The sequence below is a fragment of the Caloenas nicobarica genome, chromosome 12, assembly GCF_036013445.1.
Source record: "Caloenas nicobarica isolate bCalNic1 chromosome 12, bCalNic1.hap1, whole genome shotgun sequence".
NCBI classification, from domain to species: Eukaryota; Metazoa; Chordata; class Aves; order Columbiformes; family Columbidae; genus Caloenas; species Caloenas nicobarica.
The window spans coordinates 3,270,922-3,289,377 of NC_088256.1; the positions used below are offsets into that span (position 1 = coordinate 3,270,922).

The following is an 18,456-nucleotide window of genomic DNA, read 5'->3' on the forward strand; positions in this document are numbered from 1 at the left end:
AATTCCAGTAAACTTGCAGCATCGATTTCTTGTAAGGACAATCAATAAAATCCTTTAAGGCTACCATTTTAAGGCCTGGCTCTTGCTAAGCTGCAACTCCTTAAGCGGAGCACAAGCCGAAAGTCTATCCATAGGCAATATTCTTTTACTAATTCCACAATCGGCTGAAGTCCTATTGGCCATATGGCTTTAGTGACTTCATGCTGCTCCCTCCCTTCTCCCAAACACATGGCCTAAACCTGGATTTAGGTGTCCCTGACACTGGTCCTTGGAATTCCCAAAGAAGCCGACACAATAACAGTTAGAAGTGCAGATCGGTGACATTCCGTTCACCTTCACTAAGGCAGAACAGCCACACGGCTGGAATGCGGTAATGATCACAGAGAAACTGCTGCAACCTCAGCAAAGACGCTACTGTGAAAGTTGTCAGCACCAGCTACTTTTAAACTGGATGCACATATATTGACACCCTCCATACACCTGTCGCATTGCTGTGCCATATGTGAGGGATATTTAGAAGCCTTGTAACTGCTATAAAGACCAGTGAAGCAACGGCTCAGGCTGAGATGCCCAGAAGAGAAAACACACTCACTGCAGATGAGAACCGGAATGTTAAAAATAATTTTCAGGCATGCTACATCATACATTTTCTGAAGTGAACTGTTTTCCTCATACAAAGCTTCCTACATAGCACATGTTCAACAAAGCTATACATTTTGACTTCCACATATTGTGAACATCAAAATCACTTTGAATAAGCATCATAAAGTTAAAATAAAATCTAGGCCTTTCTCAGTGTAAAGCTCTGTGGAATACAATAGCCTTTTACATCTGAGATGCAGTTCAAAACGATCCTTACCAGCTTTGTGTTATTTTATATTATTTATTATATAGGATGGTAAAGACTATATTCCACTGAACATCACCCTGTGCCCCGATGGAGAATCTAACTCCAAAACTTGTCCTGTGGAAGAAAACTTGAACAACTGTGTTAATCGCTGGAGCGCAGTGGAAATGGGGTAAGAAAAACATACACCGGGGGTGGGAGGGTAAGAAAAATTCCATATAGCTGGGCACTCTGTTGTCCTCTTTCAGGATGGCTGTTTTATAGGAGTTGGACTGATCAGTTTGTCAGGGCATCATTTATTAGTTACAAAAGCTGAAAAAAGAAGCCTGGTCCAGGAAACCATGCTGTCAGGGATGTTAATTGAGCCACCAACTGGTGCAGCATTTGCTCGGGTTTTATGCTGACCCCTCAACTTTCTTGCTTTCAGTAACAACAGCGAGAAGCGACCACTGAGTGTGAAGACATTTGATGAGGTGCCGGTGGAAAAGGAGAAAGTGATGCACGAGGTAAGCGACGTGACTCCATCTTTCTCCACCAGGTTCACAGATCACTTGTCACCAGCACCAGAAACACTTATTACAGCTTTTGAAATGTGTCTGGTACGAAAAAGCTTTAAGTCAAGCAGAAGATTTGGCCCTAGCATCTCACACAAAGATGTGTGACAACAAAGATGGACCTGCATTTAGCTTAACAAATAATTTAAAGAGAAGCTCATGCACTATTATCCTGGCTTTGATCAGGCTAAGGGGCTTTATATTACATATTTCAATATGTTTTTTCCTGCTCAGACCAGCTCTCTGGGGAAGAGTCTCCAGCCACAACCTGTCCTGGACACGCTTCATGCCCTTGACAAATACAGCCTATTTCTCATCTGTTCTCTTGTTAGCACAAATCGATGCCCATTATTCCTTAGTATTTTGTCACATGTAATTTCTGTGCCATTATTGGTACATTTTAGGGATTAGAAGGTTTAGGATTTTCCATGGCTCCTGCATCTTTTCTCTTGCAGGATAAAAATCTGTCCCTCTGAATCACACAAAGATCTGGTATCGGTCAGCGATTACTGCTGCCAGCATGAGCAGTACTTTCCCAAATGCTCCCTGTTCGTGGCATTTTCAAGTAACCCCTTATAGGAAGGGGGGAAAAGTTTCAAAAAAGGCTAATAACACATTAACAGATCAGAAATAAATGTGATATTTCAAGGAGGATCTTTTAAAGCAAAATTATGGTGTGATCTACCTTTGGACAAAGTAAGTGCACTTCGGTTACTAAAATGATCTTAAATATCAAATCATTAATAGCGATTAGGTCATTATTTCAAAGAGATGCCCAGGCACTCCAGAAGTACCGTACCACACCTTCCTGCAATTGTGCTGCTTATCTGTCGTGTCTGTTGATATTCTTGTAACAATTCTTCCGTAAGCAAAGTGCAAAGCAGCGCTCAGATAAATTGTTTCTACAATATTTTAAGGGGAAACAGTCGAGATAAAGACCAATAAGAAAAGTTGGGTTCTACTGAGGTTTTCGTAGACCTAATTAATTTCAGATTTTACTTTATACTTTGAAAAAGTTTCTAAACTGATCTTATTAACAACTGATATATTACCAAAGCATTTATAAAAGGCTTTTGCTTTTTATCTATTGTTTCCTGGGATTATTTTTTCTGCTTTAATGCGTTTGGTAAATAAGACTAACTAGAGTTTCACTTCCCAAGTTGACGTCTTTTGCTTTCCTGATTTTGACAGACAGACATGCAGCTTTCCAGCATCACAAAATATTTCAAATGCAAAGGAACCTCCTTGAACATTTAATATTTTAAAACGAGGATTGTGCATGGCTGTGAACTGGTGTACAATAACAGCTTGATTTTAACTGCAACCATGAGACCCAACTTGAAGTGCAGTGGAATCACGACCTCAACTTCAAAACTAATCAAGACAGTTTTGTTGGAGAGCTCATAAAGAAATCCATAACCAAAGTACAATGAGCCTTTTAGGGTATATATCTTTGCAAAGCATTAGATTTGCCAAAATGATGGTGAACTTCCACTTCCTTAAAATTTAAATGCTTCTAATAGTGTATTTCTAGCAGGTATTTAAAGTACTTTTTCCTCTGAAGAGCCTAGCCAGTATTATTGGATATATTCTTTATGAATTTCTGTCTATTCCTATCTCAGCTGTCCTACCTAGATAGTATCCATGTGTCATGCTTAATATCAGTTTCAAGTTTGAAAATGTCAAATTATTTTTGATACATTCATTTTAAGGGTGCTCTTTCAAAATACAGCTCAAAAACTTTATGATCGCAAAACCAAGGCAAATGTTCTCAGGCTAAATAGCAGCATTAGCAGGAACCGTTGGATAAAAACTGATAATATAAGTCCTGATAAGAGAATATTCTGAAGAATGGGCTTAATGTCATAGATCAACTGGACATATCTATGTGTTAAGCACTTAATACATGGCACACGATTGCGAGTTTTGATGTGAACCTTTGCCCTACCCGTTGTTGGTTGGAATCTTGTGATTACACAGAATACGTGGTAGCTCCTGGATTAATTCCAGTCCCTCCTACAGACATGGTTTAGTGCTAGATTTAGGTTATGGTTGAACTCTATGATCTTAAGGGTCTCTACCAACCAAAATGATTCTATGATTCTATGAAATTCTATCAACTTGCCTAAAAGGGCTACCATCACAAAATGAGGCAGCTGGAATCTGCTATTCTAACTAGCTCCTTGGCTTTCCTTCTCTAGTGGTTTGGTCTGACTTTTCTCCACATTCTCCCCGGGGAAGCCGTTTCTAGTTGACAAGAGCTCCGTGCTATCAGGATCGTTCAGCACTCCGCTCACGTTCTCTTCCTTTTGTTACTCAGGAGTCAGACAGTGGGATGGTGTTGACGTCAGATGAGATAAAAAGCCCGAAGAGGCTGGAAATCCGTTCTTGGCCGTATGGGATCATGGCTCTGGCGTAAGTACTTTTCGGTATTTCTTTTTAGGACAGTGTCCCATTCAGAAAAATGCTTCTGAAATTTTGTTTCAGATTCCAAAAGGAAAACTGTTAAGACCATCTAAACAGAGCTAGAAAGCTCTAGATTTCAGTCCTATAAGTGAAAGAGTATGGTTAATGTATTTGAAGATCAAGAAAGTTATAAAGTAAACTTTGCTTTCAGAAAGAATTTGAACATAAAACAGAGCTGCAAGTCTCTGAAAGGAACGCTGCAGTGCTGCATTTAAGTTACGGGACAGTTAATTAACATGAAAAATGTTGATTTGTGTGATTAAAATGAAAACTCATTTCATCAGCTTTGAGTACATAATGTGTCGTCAATCAATTTAACTCTTCTTCCAAAATGCCAAGTTGCCTTGTGATTCTGAATCACATAAAAACAACAACAAACCACGAGAGAGTGCTGTCTAGTGAAGCCGGTGTCTCGTGTTTATGATCTGACCTCCTGGGGCGGAATATTCTGCACATGGCAAATGACAGGAGCAAAATTGCTGAGAATATAGACACCTCAGCCGTCTCTTGACTGCCTCTCCAGTGCTCCCCTTTACTGATGGAACAAGGTTTGAAGAACTCGATTTATTAACCCAGAAAATAACATTTGTTATTATACTAGTGTCTAAGCTATGTTTAACTTCAGACATCCAGAAGGACAGGCACCTTTGCAACTGATGTGATGTGAGAAAAGTGAAGAAGGCACGTATAGCAAAGAATAGTAGAAGCACTACAAAGCAAGTACATTTACCAGAACTGTGATTTCTGTATTTGCTTTATCATAGCTATGAAGACAGTTCTACAGAGAAGTCCCTTAATCCCACCACCTTCATGATCCTGTGAATTATATTGTTTATATTTGGCTTATAAATAGAGGCTTTTCTGTATGTTTCTCCATTCATAGTACAGACAAACACAGAAGAATAAAAGCAGATGTTTAGATTTAGCTAACAGTGAGCTCCCAGTTCTTTATATTTCTGTAACAATCAGGCACTGGTAGAGAGGTGATCTACTAGTGAAACAGGTCTTCTCCACCTTCCTACAGAAGTATAATAATAACAGTAACCCATTTTACCAATTCAAATGTCAACTTGTAGAATTTCAAATAGCTACCCAAAATATTAAAAAATAAACAATTCTGTAGCAAAGAATTTCATGTATATTCAGCTAATTAAGCTAATTAGACTTTTACTGAATTGCCTAGAGTTTTCTCTGAATCCTATTGATATCTCTATTAGTTTCCTCTGTATTAAACTCAATGATCTTTCCCACCAGAGCAATTGCTTGTTCTACATCAAGTCATCATTTCTCTACATTAAAGATAAATGATAGATGAGAAAAAACGCATGCAATTTCTGCATATTATGGGTGAGTTCCCATGAGAGTGCATAGTCAGAATCCAGCAGTATTTCAGAGGGACTAACTCCCCTGCTCGGAGAGAAAAGCGAGATGGGAGGAGCTTGCCTTGTCTTTTCAGGCCTTAAAACCATAAATTCCCAGCTGTTTGAAGGCAGCAGAGAAGGAGAAAGAGGAAAAGGGAATAAGGTTACGCAAGGAAGGGTGGAGAGCCTTGCAGCACAAACAAGGAGCATTCAAATGCTACAGATTCTGCTAGATAGGAGTGTGACTTCAGGAATAATGTTATCCAGCAGTATTTCCCCTGTAGTATTGTCCTAGCATTGTACCTGTTGGGGCATTAGCAGAGATCTAGATACGGTTCCATGTTTTTATCCTACACGCATGCTGAGAGGATTTCTGCACAGTGCATTGCTATGGAGACCAAATGGCACCAGCTCTAAAAAAAAGGAGTGCAAATGTCAGGAACTGCATTACTATGATGCTTTACCTGGGCTGATCTACCTCTCTTTTCTGCATGATGTCATGTTGACACAAATCCAACGCATACACATACACAAACAGCCTCTCTGATAGGACTTGTCCTTCTGAAGATTTCTGTCCATCACCTCTGACTGCTCTTTCCCCTACTGCATTTCTCTCCCATTTGGGTAAAGAGTTGGCAGAGGAAGGTTTTCTCTCTCCTCCTTCCAGGCTTTCCGCTGAAAATCAGAAAATCAACATCCAGCCAGATGTAGAAACACAAAAATTCCCTAACAGTCTATTCTTTCAAGATTACCAGGAAAACCTTCTGAAGTGCTATCAGGCCCCCTGGGACTGACCGAGAAGTAACACGGCTCTGGGGCTTCAGTGAGTCTCTGCCTGACCCACACCACCTGGGGCTCTCCCCATCGCAGTCACCACTTCCACAGGGATTGTGTTCACTGCGAGATACCCAACACAGACCGCGACAGACCATCCTCACAGAGCTCTCCTACAAAAGCAAACCCTGCAGCAAGATCTGTTTGTTGTCTCCTTATTCCCAGCACCCCAGCTACCACTGAATGGACAGAGCTGTGTTTTTTCTCGGCCACATCCTTCTCGAGTGTCTGAGGTTCAGCTGAGAAAGCTATTTTGTCAGCTTCTTTTTTTGTTAATCTTGCAGACTATCACTGGCACTAATAATATTTTGTACACAGTCACAGAGCATCCTGATGCTCTCTCATTTGAGGACATGACACCCCTTGGCGCTCCTCCACTGCTAAATTGAAAAACAAGCCTCAAAAGCATACAGAATAGTCTAGGAGAGGTCAGAAGAGAGTGCTGGTTGAACAGGGGAGATAAAGTCACCCTTGTAAATTGTGTATCTCTCTCTATCAAAAACATTTACCCTGGATCCTTTTCAAACAGTCTGCCTTTTCTAAAACAAAACTGTTCAAAGGCTTAGCATGTTTTCTAAACCAGGGTGGCTGCATTTATTATTTTTTTGCCAAAATCTTGCTGTTTATTTATCTTGCGCTCATTTCTCTGTCGAGTCTAAAATTTGGCAACACTACACACCACGGAGTGTCAGTGTCAAGAGTTTATTAAAGATGAATCTGATACTCTGGGCCTGGGATCGCTGTTAGACTGGACTAACCATTTCTGAGCTCTAAGCATTTTATGCTGCTACAGTATAAAGCCACAACAGTAGCTGTAGTGAGGGACAGAAAGATTGACCGGGGTGATGACACTGCAGTTAGCATTCAGGGAAGCGCATTCACAGCAGAGGGAATTTAATGATGGGATGACTCTGGTGTCAGGTTTCATCTCACAATAATAACATCTAACTGCCAAGCGCTGCTTTAAAATTCTTCCAGAGACTCTATAATCCAGTTATTGTTTAAGATTATAATAGGTTTAGTATCTGCTCAGTTGTCCTCTCTCTCCTCCTTTCCCTGGCCCCCCACCCCAGCCCAATGATCCTCACTTGCTCTGAAATTACCTCTCTGGTTGTGGCCAAGTCCCACGGCCCCAGGTGACTGAGGCTCAGCGGATGCTGCATCCAGATCACATCTCTGAGGGCTCTGCCTTTGCCAAAGCCGCACGGGGCCTAACGCAAGGCAATCATATTGGAACAAACTCATTTTGCTCGGGAGCATCAGGCACTCACGTCTAAATGCAAGGTGCCCAGCCAAACTGCAACCCAGCTGATTGGGCCAGAATCCTTTTGCAGCAGCTCAGAAAAATGAGGCGTGGAAATATGTTTGCTCTGTAGCAGAACTTAATTTCACAAGATTCTTCTTCTGTGGTGAGCAAATGTACTTGCACTATGACCTGACATGAGCTCTCCAAAATATAAGTAACTTTGAATGAGTAGCTACTCGGGAGTTGTGTAAGCCACGTTTCTCTAGGATTACACTATATGCTCACAGTGGCAAGGCCTAAAAGGAGAACAGTGAAACGCTGTGGTCCCCAGCCCGGTTTTGACTGCGGTGCTTTTATCTCATTGCATTTTGAATGCTGGAGCTGGTGTCAGGGACAGCTGATCAACTTTGCCATACATGCAAGGGGACACATACTTAATGAGTGGGTGGCTTTGGCCTGGTAAAACTTTATTCTAGCTGTACTTTGTGTTTAGAGGTGTTTCAAAACAATGAATTCTTGATCCTCTTGAGTTCTCTGTGCCAGCAGACTACTGATGCACTGATACTGCCAGAGGGGAACTCAGGATTAAATTCTTTCTGCTCAGTGCCCTGTCTAAAATGTATTAAAGCAAACTGTGAATCAGTCATAACTATCGGAAGAAAAAATAACTCTTTTATTTCTTTCATTGCAGAAAAATTAAAAAAAATAATAATCATTCTTACTCTGTGCCTCATTAAACACCTACAAAAGCTCATTTAAAGCCCTGGAGCTTCTACATGTTATTATGAGATGCGATCATGAGACAAACTGCTCTACTTGGCAGCTCTCAGCCCAATTTCTCATCTTCCCTAAGCTCAGCTTCTGAACAAGGCCATGATTTCTACATGGACACAATAGTCTATTAGTTTTTCCTGTCGAGAGCTAGAGACCTGGGCAGCTTATTGCAAAGCACCAACAGCTGCTCCACAGCACTGGGAATAAGTACTAAACTGAGTACCCCAGTCCCTTGCTGGTCAGGGTGATTTCCTTACAGGCATCTATATTTTCCATGCTCCTCTTCAAGTCATTGACCCTGAGCTTCAGGCTAATAGAAACTGGCTCCCTCTCACATAAAATAAACAGCTCAGTAATGATTTCCCAGCTCTTTGACGATTTCAGTATTTTTCTACCTCTAACCAAAACCTCTGGTTCATATGGTAGGATGAAAAAAATCTGATTAGGTCATTTAGGCCTTCCAGCTATTACAGGATTATCCTCTGTGGTGTCTTCTAAACAACTTTGACACCTCTCCAGAAAACTTAAAAAAGATTGTGAAATATTACTTAATATTCAGGCTAACTTTTCCTTCATCTAGTTTAATTCCTAGACTTTTCAGCTTCATCTGTACCAGGAAATCTGACTTAGCACAGTAAAAATGGGAACTGCTAACAGCTCTCACTACCCACGGTACCACAGTAAAACACATCTTTCCCTTTATCTTGCTCGCAACAGTACACGTTCTTGCAAGCACAAATGAGTTTCCAGGTTGGTCACTGTGTAAAATGTGACCAGCTTGGGTCAGTGAGCAAATCTGTTTCAGTTGAATGTCACGGTATTCACGCATCTAATCTTGAGTGTTGTGCCGTGGTGGGAGCACAGCCATTGTAGTGGGCCTGGGCTGAGACATTCCCAGTTATGAGCAGATTTATCAAAACTGAACATCTCTTTTATCGCCTCCTGCAGCTGCAGCACTCAGAAGTCAGGCAGAGGCAAAATCAGGAAGGAAATACCTTTTGGGGCAGCGTAATGCCAACCCAGGAGAAGCACGGAGCCAAGTGATGGCTAGCTTTTAATGAAATTGTTTAATTACATAACTATTATTAACTTGTGCAGCTGCATAATTGTGTGATTAATCAATTCTAGTGCCTTCAGCCAGAAAATCTTTATGGGTGGGGCTCAGGGAGAATTTTTCTGTCTTATCCAGAGTAGTACAACTGGCTCAGAGCATGAAGAGGTTTTTACTTTCCCCTGAAGCACCAAGTACTGACCATTGCTGGAGGCGACACTGACTTCTGATTCACTGTGGCAGTATGTAGCAAAACAGATTTCAAGGACAGACAGAAAAGGGACGCTGCAGTCTCCTTTTCCAATACACAGTCTGAGCATATGGACATTTCTCTGTTGCTGAGCATGAACAGAGTACACTGAAGTGTCAGTAATATAGAGCATTAAAGGGAAAAATGCAAAGACCTTTGGATAGCTTTAATTTAGGAAATGCATTTAGATGAAAGGAGTAGTTTTGAAAATTAATTGCATTTTGCTCTGCCATGAGACAGCTAATGACAAAAGTTGCTTCTGACTGAACTCATCAGCTTTCTGTCTTTGGAGCAAATATTAGATGTCAGCATTTAAGAGTCCTTCTTCAAACACCAACCTGATTTCAGCGATAGGCGGAGTTATTCCCAGATATCCAGTCTCCTGACCTACAGGGGCAGAAACCTAACAAGAACGCTTGCTGGGAGTCTACATGGGTCTGCAAATTTCCAATTGTGTGGTCAAACTAAAGCCTAATTACATTTCTTTTTCTGCAGCACTCTGAGATATGCAGGCTGGGGGCCAAGTTAAACAGATACTTTCAAGCTTCTCTCTGTCTCCACTGACAACTTTAATACCTGGCAAATTAGAAGCTAGAGCATCCACGGAATTGTCTGACACGAGTCAATAGAACTGAGCAACAAAAAGAAAAATACATAACTAACCAGTGAAGGAAAGTTGTAGTTCCATTGCTCATGCCGGGGAAGAATTTATTTACAGAGAAAGTGTGTGTGTGTACAGAAAGGGACAACTGCCCAATGTATAGTATACAGAAGAAGTTTCCACTCATGTTTTTCTCTGGACAAAGAGGAAAAACTTAGAATGTGAAAGCAGAGTGTGGTACATTTTTGTTGAAGTTCTCAGGGTTACTATTTATTTTAGAATTTCTGCTTTGCCACTCAACAGGTTTGGTTTCAACGCCTTGTGCAGGTCTGAAAGCACAGTAACATTAGCTTTATCTATAATCTCTGCCTTTGCATTTTAGAAATCACAGAACCCACGTTTATTCTAGACATGCAAGACATGGTGGGCTGGCTCTTGCAGCTCGGGGGTCCTAGGTTCACTTCCTAGAGACAAAGCTGGAGATGCAAACATGCTGAGGAAGCTGCCACAGCACACTAAAACCAGGCCAACTACGCAGCAGCAAATCTCCCATTGCAGCTGATTAGAGTTGCAGCTGTTTGTTATGTCTGAATTTGGCTGAATACCTCAGCTCCTGGCTTAGAATGACTGGCTTCCCTGACTGTGATATACAGAATATCACCTACTCTACATGCTCCCTCCAGAAGAGAATTACAGGGACAGAGAATTTACAGATGGACCCGACAGGCTGTTCATGGATCATAAACCAGTGTTCTGCTCCAGCCAACGCACTGCATGCTCGTGACTTTTCCAGAATTATCAAAAACTTTGAGTGAAGATACTGACGGTGGTTCTGTCAGCCAGACTGACAACATCCGTAGCTTGTGGGAAGACGGAAGCTTTTGAGAGGTTCCAGATTCAGAGGCAAGATATCGCAACTTCTAGAGTCACAGCAGCATAATCTAGCAGGACACATTTACCCTTTCATAGCTGAATGGAGCTGGGCCTACTGTATCTTACAATTCTGTCGTCAACTCGCTCTTGAGCCTGCAGCAGTTCTCTCTGCTGTACCCTCACAAAAACATGACAGCACATGCAGTTGGTGTTTGGGATCTGCTGCTTTTCCTATTCCTGATTTTTGTTCCCCTTCCTCCAATTACTCTCTGTCTCTTAGCTCTTGTTTTGTTTCCTGGAGCAGGAACTGGCTTTGCTTTCTTTCTGAAGCACCACACTCAGAATCCATGAACAACTGTTGAGGACTGTAAGCACTGCATCAGTGCAAATAAAATAAATGTAATGAATTATACAATTATTTGATGAACTGTTGATTATTTGCATTTGGTTTAGGGTCATTAGAATGTAGCCTTATGCTCCTTTAAACACGTATGAAATATACACACCAAGTGCTTGAGCACTGCCTGATTTTAAGTTCTCCCAGGCACATTCACAGGCCATTCTGAGCCATAACCAGTCTGTGAGCGAGGTTAAAAGGGCCTTAAGCAAAGTGGAGAAGTTCCAAAGCCGTTCTCATGTTGAGATCTTTTTGAGAACCAAGCCTAAATTATCCAGACCTCTTCCAATGAATTCCTCAGATGGACGAAACCAAGCTTAACAAAACACAGTTTTTAAGGCAGCCTATGACAGAAAGTACCTTTTTTTTCTCCGCAACACTTGCTGTTCCTCAATGTCACCTTGTGATACAAATCCTCTCCAGGGTTCTCCTACTTTCAACATTGAGGTTGCTCCATGTGATGCAAGTTGCTTCTCTCCCACCGCCTTCATCACCTCTAATCAGAGAAGACAGCAGAAAATGAAAGCTGGCTCTCTTTAATAGCATCAGTTACGGGCCAGCAGTTGTAATGTTGAAAAGCGCTGCCCTTCACTGGTGTACTGCTCAGTAATTTTAAAGGGCTAGAGAATATAAGAGAGATTTTTCCATACACTGCAAGACTGTGTTTAACACACACTCCTGCTTTCAGTATCATTTTAAATTGGAGTCTGTCATAGATTATTCATTATTTTGTCCTTTATTATACTTAAAGCTATAGCCTTCAGTTCTGCTTTCGGAAAAGTCAAATTTTGACTGACCTGTGTCAGAACAATGACAGAAAATATTTTTGTATGTATAGGACAGGTGTATTCATAACTAAGATATCTATTCTGCATGGAAATGTGCTAAGCTAAAAAGACAGGGCATCAGGACTTCTGGATTTATTCCTAAATCTACTTTTAAAACTCAGAGTTATTTGAAATACCTAATTCAGTTCCCTTATCCAATCTGTACAACGTCAGACTCTTACAGGATGCTGCAAAGGTAAATCAAAATGACTTATATATCTATTTTTAAATAATTTCGATGATTAATTACACATAGAGAAAAAACCTTATGGAGACAAGGTCATCATATTGTACTGTTTGTTCTCAACAGGCGGAGAGCTGTTAGCAAGAGCAAAGAATCCATATTATCTGATCATGAGCGTGAGGCTGTCAAGTACCAGCCAGCAGTGCAGGTAGAAGAGGACACCATGGACTTCACACTGGAAGACTCTGTTCTCCTTCCCATGGATCCAAACCTGGAATGCCACAGCCCACCTCCGGATTACAACTCCGTCATCCACTACTCGGCCCCTCCGGTGTAACCAGCCCAACCTGACGCAGGGCACCTTGCACCTCTCGACCACGCTAGAGCCTGACCTGCCTCCACACCTGGATAAAGAGGCTGGGTAAAAATGGAAGGGAAATCCTGTGTTTCTTCTGGCGCATCTCTGATGGGAATAGAAACATTTTAAGAGCATCTTCTTTGCTATCTTTAAAGGCCTATTGCATCATGTGCAGTAAATTAAAATTCTGTCTATCGGAATCATTAAGTAGGAGCTGTAACCCAGAAGCGCTTCCACTCCTTCCTCCCCAGCTGTTCATTGGCATTTGCAGACTTACAAGTTCCTTCATTCGCATTTTACTCCATAATAGTCACCGGGATTCATTCACCTGCTCCTGCACACACCCTGCAGAGACTGCTCAGCACCACGCCGTAAGGGATGGGTTGGAAACAACAGCCACACACACTCATGTTTTGCTTTTGGAGAAAACCCAAAACTGAAACATCACTCTTAATGTGGCATCTCACTTTCCATAAATATTTGTGAACTATTTTGAAATCCAGAATATTTTGGCTACAGTTTGTGATTTAATAATTTGCACTGCCTATATGGCACAGAGAAAGCAGATAGTACTCATGTATCAAGTCTTTTGGGCCATCAGGCCACACAATGTGGTTAAATCTGTTTCCCTGTGTTTTCTCCTTGTCCAAACAGCAATCTATTTGGCGTACATGCAGTAGAGAACCTTGATGGAGATACATCTCTAACGATTGCAGGGCAAAATCACTGCCTTAAATAAGAACCTTCTTAAGCTTAAACAGATAGAATTTCCCAGCACACATGCACATTTTTGTAAATGTGCATAAAATAATCATTAACAACATGAGAGTTACACATAAATGCACATACGCCCTTAAGGCACCAGCAGGGTAGCAGCATTTTTGTTTCCTTTCTGCACAAAGGCTATTTACTAAAAAAGAAAAAAATGAAAAAAAAAAAGGCATTTTCTTTGGATTCTGTGGCTGATGCCCCCCAGTTTGACCCTGGGAATACTAGCCCATGCTCCACTGTAAGCATATGTGACACATACTTGTCTCTGACTGCCTTGCCAAGGTAAATATTGGTATGATATGCAATGCCCTGTGCATCTAAACCCTTCATGGGCTCATGGTAATTCAAAGCTTTTTTTGCAGCCTAATCATACAGGGCTGAATAGATCACAAATTCTAACATTTGAGAAATTCAACGCGTGTTGCTCCCCGCCCAAACGCGGCGTGTGGCAGGGACTGCTGGTCTGCAAATACCTATAGCCAGGTCCCATCCACGCCCCGTGCAGACTCACAACTTCAAAAAGAAGCAAATAATCCTTGTCACTGAATGGGCTACGGAACAATCAGAGTTGACTTTAGAAATCTAGGAAGGGAAAAAGTATCTAGGTTTCAAGTATAAAAAGCAAGGATGAGAAAGATGTTCATTGCCAGTCAAGGCTATAACCTCCTAAGTCCTGAACCTCGATCTATAAATGACTGTGCAGTTTCTTCCAAGGTCTGCACAATCCTTTCTTTTTCTTCTGAGACTTGACACTGATTTGACTTCTTCAGAGAAAAAGAACTTTTCTTCATGACTCCAAACTAAAGGAAAAAAAAAATAAATCCAACATTTGCAAAACAATTCTATTACCTTGGCAAAGACAGCCTAAACACAGCAGTGAAGAAAACATTTCTGGATGATGGGTTACAGTTGGTCACATTGAAGTAAACACAAACAAGCCTCAGGTATTATCAAAGGGGGAAACAAATCTCCAGACCCCGAATCACGTTAACTGTGAATGCTGAAGCATCTGAAGTATGGGCTCTTGGGAACTGCTCTTCTCCTTGACTTCAGATTTGATGGATTAAGGAAGTCCCTTGCAGTAAGTCCTGAGCCCCTTGTTCACAGCGGACCTGCTAGAGAGCTGTGGTCTGTACTTGCTTTATGGTCATTTTTGCACTTCTTTGTATTTTAGTACCTATGTATGAAGTAGAGCTGGTCATATAACAGAAGAAACTACTGGGGAAGAATTCATCTGATGAGACCCAGAAAGCTCATTAGATCAGTTTTTCATCAAGCAGTAAATTAACTATCTATAGCTCTGATTGAATGATCACTTCTTTCAGAAATAATTTATTCACGTGGCAAAAAGAAAAAAAGGTGCAGACAGTTTGTCTGCCTCTACTGTTAACGGCATCAGTGTGAGACGGTTTGTTGTTGTGCCTTCTTCTGTAGGGGAAGAAAATGACAATGTTTCAAAACCTTTGCTTAGAAACTTTAAAATAAGCACATATAGGAAAAAAACCCCTGCAAGTATGGTCTCTATTTTGAAAAAGAATGGGAAACACTGCTGTGTAAACTGCTTCTCAGAGCGCCGAGCAGATCATCCTTCCAACTGAGCACGGATGAACTGCAGAGGTTTCTGCAGGAGCAGAGGAACGTGCTGCACGTTTCCCGCACGGACCTGAGGCCACGGTGACAGCGCGCGGGCAGCCAGGACCCTTCCCGGCTCCCAGCAACACGGATCAGCCCTTCTGCAGCGCGGGGGACGATGTGAGAGCAGAGCGCAGGCTTGAGGGCTCGAGCCACACTGTAAAACACGGGTTGCATTGCGGTGAGGGCTCCTCTGCAGTGGCAAAAGCAACAGTCGTCTTGAGCAGCATCAACGGCAACAATCCCCCCAAACCCGCGACAACGGCCTGCAGGTTTCTGGGAACGGCAAGTGACTGATGTTTGCGCAGCTGTGTTTCCAGTGTTTGAGTGGAAGATTTTTTTCCTCCTTATAGTAAATGTAACAAGCAAAAGTATTGCCTGAAAAGTATTATTGAACATATGTCTTCTATTTTATTTACTAATATTTTGTTTGTCCTTTTCTCTCCTCCCTTAATTTAATTATTGTTCTTCTCTTACAATGATGTATATAGTTTACGCAGTAGAAACAAATATAGTGATTCATTTATATGGTAAAATTTGTAACATTTTAGTCAAAAGAGAAAGAGATATCCAGACATAACAGAGTTAAGTATTGTTACTAAACATTTCACTAATGCTTGCAGGCCAGGCTCCAGTTTACAGTACCCTACTAGTGCCATTTCATAGCAGTTCTCTCGGCTGCGAGTATCTCTGGCTCTCACTTATTCTCCACGTTATTTAGTGTCAGTTGGGAAACAGGGATCTGGAGGAATCTGGCAGGTTTATCTCATTCCTGGAAGTGTTGCCACGCAGCTCATGGTAAAGGCGAGGAATTTCCACTGCCCCCGCTTGAACTAAAGGCTGGTGTATTGCTAGAGGATCAGAAAGGGCCAAATTGTTTAAATGATGTGATGTTTATTATTTTTTCAGACGTCTCAGGGATTCTTACTTGACTCCTGTCAGCCGCCTGCTTTATCTAACCTGACTGAGTATCTGGTATTAACACGTACCTTGGTTTTCTTTAATGGTGCTTACTCCTACTGTTTTTGTCCTCTTGTAACCCCAGAGAACTAGGGCAGAGGAACTCAGAGCTCACCAGAGAAACGCGCTGCCTTCTGTCCAACAATCACCTGCCGCAAATAGGTGTCCAAGGATAAGTGCCTTCACCTACATGTTAATTGTTCAGGCTGGTGTTCTTATCAACCTGGCTTCCCATCTCCTTTTCTCTGCTTTTCATCTATTTCTTGATATTTGTTCTTCACAGTCCCTTTGGATTGCTTTTCTCTGCCTTTTGAATAAGATCAGGTAGAGGACTCATTTCACTCTGTTTCCTGTATAATCTGCTCTTGCAGAGGCTGAACTAGACAATCTAAAGCAAGCTTTTTTTCACATTAAAATTTTTCCAATATAGGGAAGGGAAACTAGTTTATACTGATTTGTCTGGAAGCCTTTCTGTGTCCTTCCCTGAATGACAGAAGCTTTTGAATATTTTGATTTTTCAATATTGGTGTCTGGAGCAAAACAAAGGTAGGTGACTGTCTCTATGAAGCTCATCTTTCTCCTGGCCCTTTCTCAAACAATGAGGTTTCTCTTAGGCTCTTCCAAGTTATCCTCACAAGAAGGAGGTCCTAACTGGGATGCTGGGCCCATACCATCTACTCAAGGAAAGTCAGATAAAAACCTAAAGCGTGAGGAACAGCCTCAAACAAACCCACTGCCATTTGAAGCCCCTGAATGCTGAGCACGTGTACATTTAAGGCATAAAACTGCCCTGCTCAAGACATGCCACTAATACAAACACGACTGTGCAGTTGCTTGGCACGTGCCCAGGATAACCTATAGTGTCCAGGCACTTCTTTTCTCTCTTTGCACTTATGCTCTCGTGTGCTGCAGGAATGTCAGTCAGCCTGCGAGCCTGTCACTGGCCAGTCAACAGTTTGTGACTTTTCTTCTCAGTGACCCTCCACTCAGAGCGTTGGCACTGCCTTGTCATGTCCTAGCTTGCTTTGCAAATGAGATCTGGCCCTATCCCAGTGGAAGGGTGTGATCTTGGGGCAATGGTCTCCAGCTCCCACCAGCACCAACTGGACAACACCGGGAAATGTTTGCAGGGAAGCGTCACTAGCAAATAGCTACACAACAAGATAAAGCGTTATTGGGTTTTCTTGAACACAGGAGTTAGGCAGGATCAGTAACCTAGTCAGAGATCAGACTAGAATGTTTGTCTTATCATATATTGAATGGAAAATACGGAAGGTAGCAATAATTCTTTTGTCCCTCCCTGCAAATAGTAATGGCCAAACCCTGAGATCCATTTTTCTGTTTTTGTAATATGCCACCAAAAAAACCACCAAAACCAAACCAACACCAGAAATAATTTTGCCAAAGTAATGATATCAGCACCATCTTAAGCAAGTATAATTCAGGGAGGACTTCTGGATTCAACCCTATGAAGAGTCAGTCACTGTATAGGACCTAAGTGTTGAGCCCAAGCACCGGCTTGGTTGTTGGACACAGGTGGTATTTTCATATTGTGTTCACATCAAAAAGAAAACTTGCTGGAGCGGGTCATTTGGGCCCCGTAGCAGATAGGATGCCACGAGGGCTATGGTCGCAGGCAGACAGGGGTGACCTGCACTGAGCAGTGTCCCATTGTCCTGCCTAATAATCCTGTGCCATAAGAGCCAGCGAATCCTTATTGCTCCATTTGTTTTTCCTTATACCTTGAGTTGTCAAAGCAGGTAGTGAAAACTGGGAAAACCCAGTAACTAGGGACTTAAAGAAAATCAACTGTCATGTAATACTCAAAATGCTAAGGAATGTTTGTCTGCCCTGTTCCTGTCTGTCTGAAGAATGTATGCACTGAAAACAATGCTTTCTTATGTAGTCAAAAATTGTACTGTATCTATTAACCAAAAAAAATAAAAAGATTCTATATTTATACAGCCCAAGGCTCCTTTGTGTCATCTCTTGGCTTGGAAAGTGTTGTCCTTGAAGGAGAATATAAATAAATAATGCAACAGTTTTGAGAGATTTTTACAAGGTATAGATCTCGTATTAATTTCTACGGGGGGTTCAAAATGTGGGACTGAAGCCTGCCACTCATCGTTGCTCAGAGGTATCTAACCACTACATTCGCTTAAAAGAGTAACAGATCTCAGAAAATGCTGGCCCAATTTGTTAGAGAAATACACAAATTTACCTGCCGCCAAGAACAGTCGATGAGACACAGAGATTGCTGTCTTGTTAAATTTAAATAAGTAAATAGATAAAGAAATAAATGGGACTGAGACAGCAGACAGAATCAGAATTCTGCTTTCTAAATAAGACCCATGTTCACTACAGCATGTAAGTATGTGAGCCTGTGAAGATAATTTGCAGAACATGGTAGCATGTGGACATTGTTCAGATTCAAAATTCCAGAAATTGTGTTTCATTTAGCTTACCATAA

The 18,456-nt window shown here is 41.6% G+C and overlaps 1 protein-coding gene across 2 annotated transcripts in view; it reads left to right on the forward strand.

Annotated features, from left to right (window-relative positions):
* LOC135993286 (vascular endothelial growth factor receptor kdr-like) overlaps positions 1 to 17,952 on the forward strand; it is a 132,566-nt gene extending 114,614 nt beyond the window's left edge. For both annotated transcript variants that reach the window (XM_065643016.1, XM_065643018.1), the window contains exons 27-30: positions 895 to 1,019; positions 1,275 to 1,353; positions 3,722 to 3,816; positions 12,392 to 17,952. In XM_065643016.1, coding sequence (XP_065499088.1) covers positions 895 to 1,019; positions 1,275 to 1,353; positions 3,722 to 3,816; positions 12,392 to 12,602 — 510 coding nt within the window. In that variant the 3' untranslated portion in view covers positions 12,603 to 17,952. The remainder of the gene's footprint in view (positions 1 to 894; positions 1,020 to 1,274; positions 1,354 to 3,721; positions 3,817 to 12,391) is intronic.
* Positions 17,953 to 18,456: the final 504 nt, after the last annotated feature.